This window comes from Erinaceus europaeus, chromosome 2 (genome assembly GCF_950295315.1).
Source record: "Erinaceus europaeus chromosome 2, mEriEur2.1, whole genome shotgun sequence".
Taxonomy (NCBI): domain Eukaryota; kingdom Metazoa; phylum Chordata; class Mammalia; order Eulipotyphla; family Erinaceidae; genus Erinaceus; species Erinaceus europaeus.
The window spans coordinates 152,818,449-152,820,674 of record NC_080163.1 but is presented as its reverse complement, the minus strand read 5'-3'; the positions used below and the strand labels follow the sequence as shown (position 1 = coordinate 152,820,674).

Below are 2,226 nucleotides of genomic sequence, written 5' to 3'. Positions count from 1 at the left end.
GCAAGATCTGTGTACAGTCCAAACAAATAGTGAATTGAGTTTCATCCTTACATTATTAATGTCTAATATTCATCAAGACAATAATTTGGCAGAGAATCCACAGAAAGAGTGAAAAAGGTAGAGACACTGCCATACCATCAACCATTAATATGGGACTAGAGGGGACCTGCTTCTCTCCAGCGTCATCTGGACCACCCATCCACTATTGCTGACACACTGGTTCAGAATGAATGAGACCTGTCTGCTGACAGGTATGACAGAGTATGACAAAGTCTAATGTGTCCAGAATCCCTGTCCAGTGCAATTCCTCACCCAGCCCCATGGGCACTGTGGCCCTTGTTTCCAAGACACAGAAACAAAACAAAACAACAACAACAACACAGCCATACAGAAGTAAAAAATAAGTTTTTATTAATCACATATTTTATAGAAAAAGAAATGTAGGAGTCAGGTTTAGATGCTACATAAAATTGGTTTTGGACATGCTATGCTCTTAGCATTTTGGAGCTGGGTCCCCCAATCTTAGGAGCAGCAGCTGCACTTGTCAGATGCCCCCTTGCACACACAGCCCTGAGCACACTTGGAACAGCTCACGGGACAACAGGAGCAGCAACCTAGGGAAGAAAGGGCAGAATGACAGAATGAGAAACTACACAGCAATTGTCAGGCACTTTGATTCCCAAAAACAACCCCAACACAAACTCTTCCCCAGCACTGAAGAATCTGAGTTTAGGATGTCATGATCTGGTCAAAATCTTTCTCAAGATGCCTTCCCACCAGGAAAAGGCAGCCCTGGTCCCATCTGAGCCCAAGTGAGTATAGAAATCATAGGTATACAGTGACAGATCACTGTGGAAAACAGAGGAAGAGTCCTCAGATTATTTCCCCGGGGCCAGGGAAACTCCAGTTGTTTATACATGAAAGGAATGCACAAGCAGGTCAGTGAACTACTCATAGTCACCAAGTTCATGTGCACTTTGAAGATGGCAGGTGGAGGAGACCTTGTTTAATTTCTTACACAAGTCTAAACACTATCCTCAGCCTGCTTCCCCACTCTCTCAGTGGTTGGGACTTCATCAACTCTAGGACTTTCAGCTCTGCTTCTGACTCAGGTGCAGAGGAAACAGGATGCTAAGAGCTATGCACTGGGCTTTACTGCTGCTACTGAGCTCAGGGCTCCCTCTCTGCCTCAGCCCAGCCCCAGGACCCCAGGGAAGGCCCCGCACTCACTTTTCTTGCAGGAGGTGCATTTGCAGTCCTTGCACTTGCAGGAGCCAGCACAGCTGCAGGAGTCAGCTGCAAGGAAAGGCCAAAGTTTGTGAGTGAACTGTGTGATGAGAGATACACCAGTATGTCTGTCCACTTACCTGCCTGCACTTCCCGTGTCAAGCTCAGCACTAGGAGTTCCCATCCCACCAGAACAGACCCAGGCTCCAGACTCTGCCCAGGCTGGCTGAGTGAGGAACAGCACCTTATATTTCAACCCACAGAGATTATGCCTTCCTATCAGTGCCTGCAGCTCAGATGTTCTGACAGAATTCTAAGTTCAGTGGTAGCAGTTCTCCCCCATTTCTCCTCAACTGATTTTTAATCATCCTGGAGAATAAACCAGCATCCTTAATTCCACAATAGAGGCACAACAGAGTGAAGATGCTCTTGGGACATGGCCAGGAAGAAAGCTTTGCACCAGCTAAAGGAGTTCACTTCAGCCCACGCTGTAAAAGCTACTCTCTCTCTCTCTCTCTCTCTCTCTCTCTCTCTCTCTCTCAACCTAGGGGCCTTCCATCTGCACCTGGAAAGGGGCATCCTAAGGACCAGAGCAGGTGTCTCTTACCAGTGGGGCAGGAGCAGTTGGGGTCCATTTCCAGCAGAGGTGAGCTGATGTCCAGGCAAGGAGAGAAGATGCACTTGATGCACTTGGAGAAGAAGCTTATTGGAGGCTGGGAGGCCCAGGCTGTGTTTATAGCCCAAGGTGGTGTTCTGAGTGCAAAGGCTCCGCCCCTCAGTGCACCCAGCCCTGCACCTGGGCGGTGGCGTCAGAGAGGCCTGTCACGCCCTCTGCTGGGCTGAGTGCAGTGGGCCAGGCTGGGAGCAAACTCTCCCGTGAGTAGGCGGGGCTCAGTGCACTGGGCACCAGGGACATTTACGTGGTGCCTTCCCGCCCAGGGCTGTGTGCAGTGAGGTACTGGGTGTCCCAGACTCCCTGCCCGTCACTTCCCAGTTATC

General features: G+C 49.8%; 1 protein-coding gene across 1 annotated transcript; it reads right to left on the bottom strand.

Annotated features, from left to right (window-relative positions):
- Positions 1-386: 386 nt before the first annotated feature.
- Positions 387-1,991, bottom strand: LOC103110907 (metallothionein-2-like). The gene is made up of 3 exons (XM_007520116.3): positions 1,835-1,991; positions 1,231-1,296; positions 387-614 (listed from the first exon to the last, which is right to left on the bottom strand). The coding sequence occupies exons 1-3, from the start codon at positions 1,860-1,862 to the stop codon at positions 523-525; spliced, it is 186 nt and encodes a 61-aa protein (XP_007520178.1). The 5' UTR covers positions 1,863-1,991; the 3' UTR covers positions 387-522.
- Between the last annotated feature and the right edge of the window lie 235 nt (positions 1,992-2,226).

Bases quoted from the DNA above. Each gene is read 5' to 3' on its own strand.
- LOC103110907 (XM_007520116.3), bottom strand. From the start codon at position 1,862: ATGGACCCCAACTGCTCCTGCCCCACTG. The intron at 1,297-1,834 runs GTAAGAGACACC...CTTTCCTTGCAG, and splicing joins CAACTGCTCCTGCCCCACTG to CTGACTCCTGCAGCTGTGCT. The intron at 615-1,230 runs GTGAGTGCGGGG...TTTCTTCCCTAG, and splicing joins ATGCACCTCCTGCAAGAAAA to GTTGCTGCTCCTGTTGTCCC.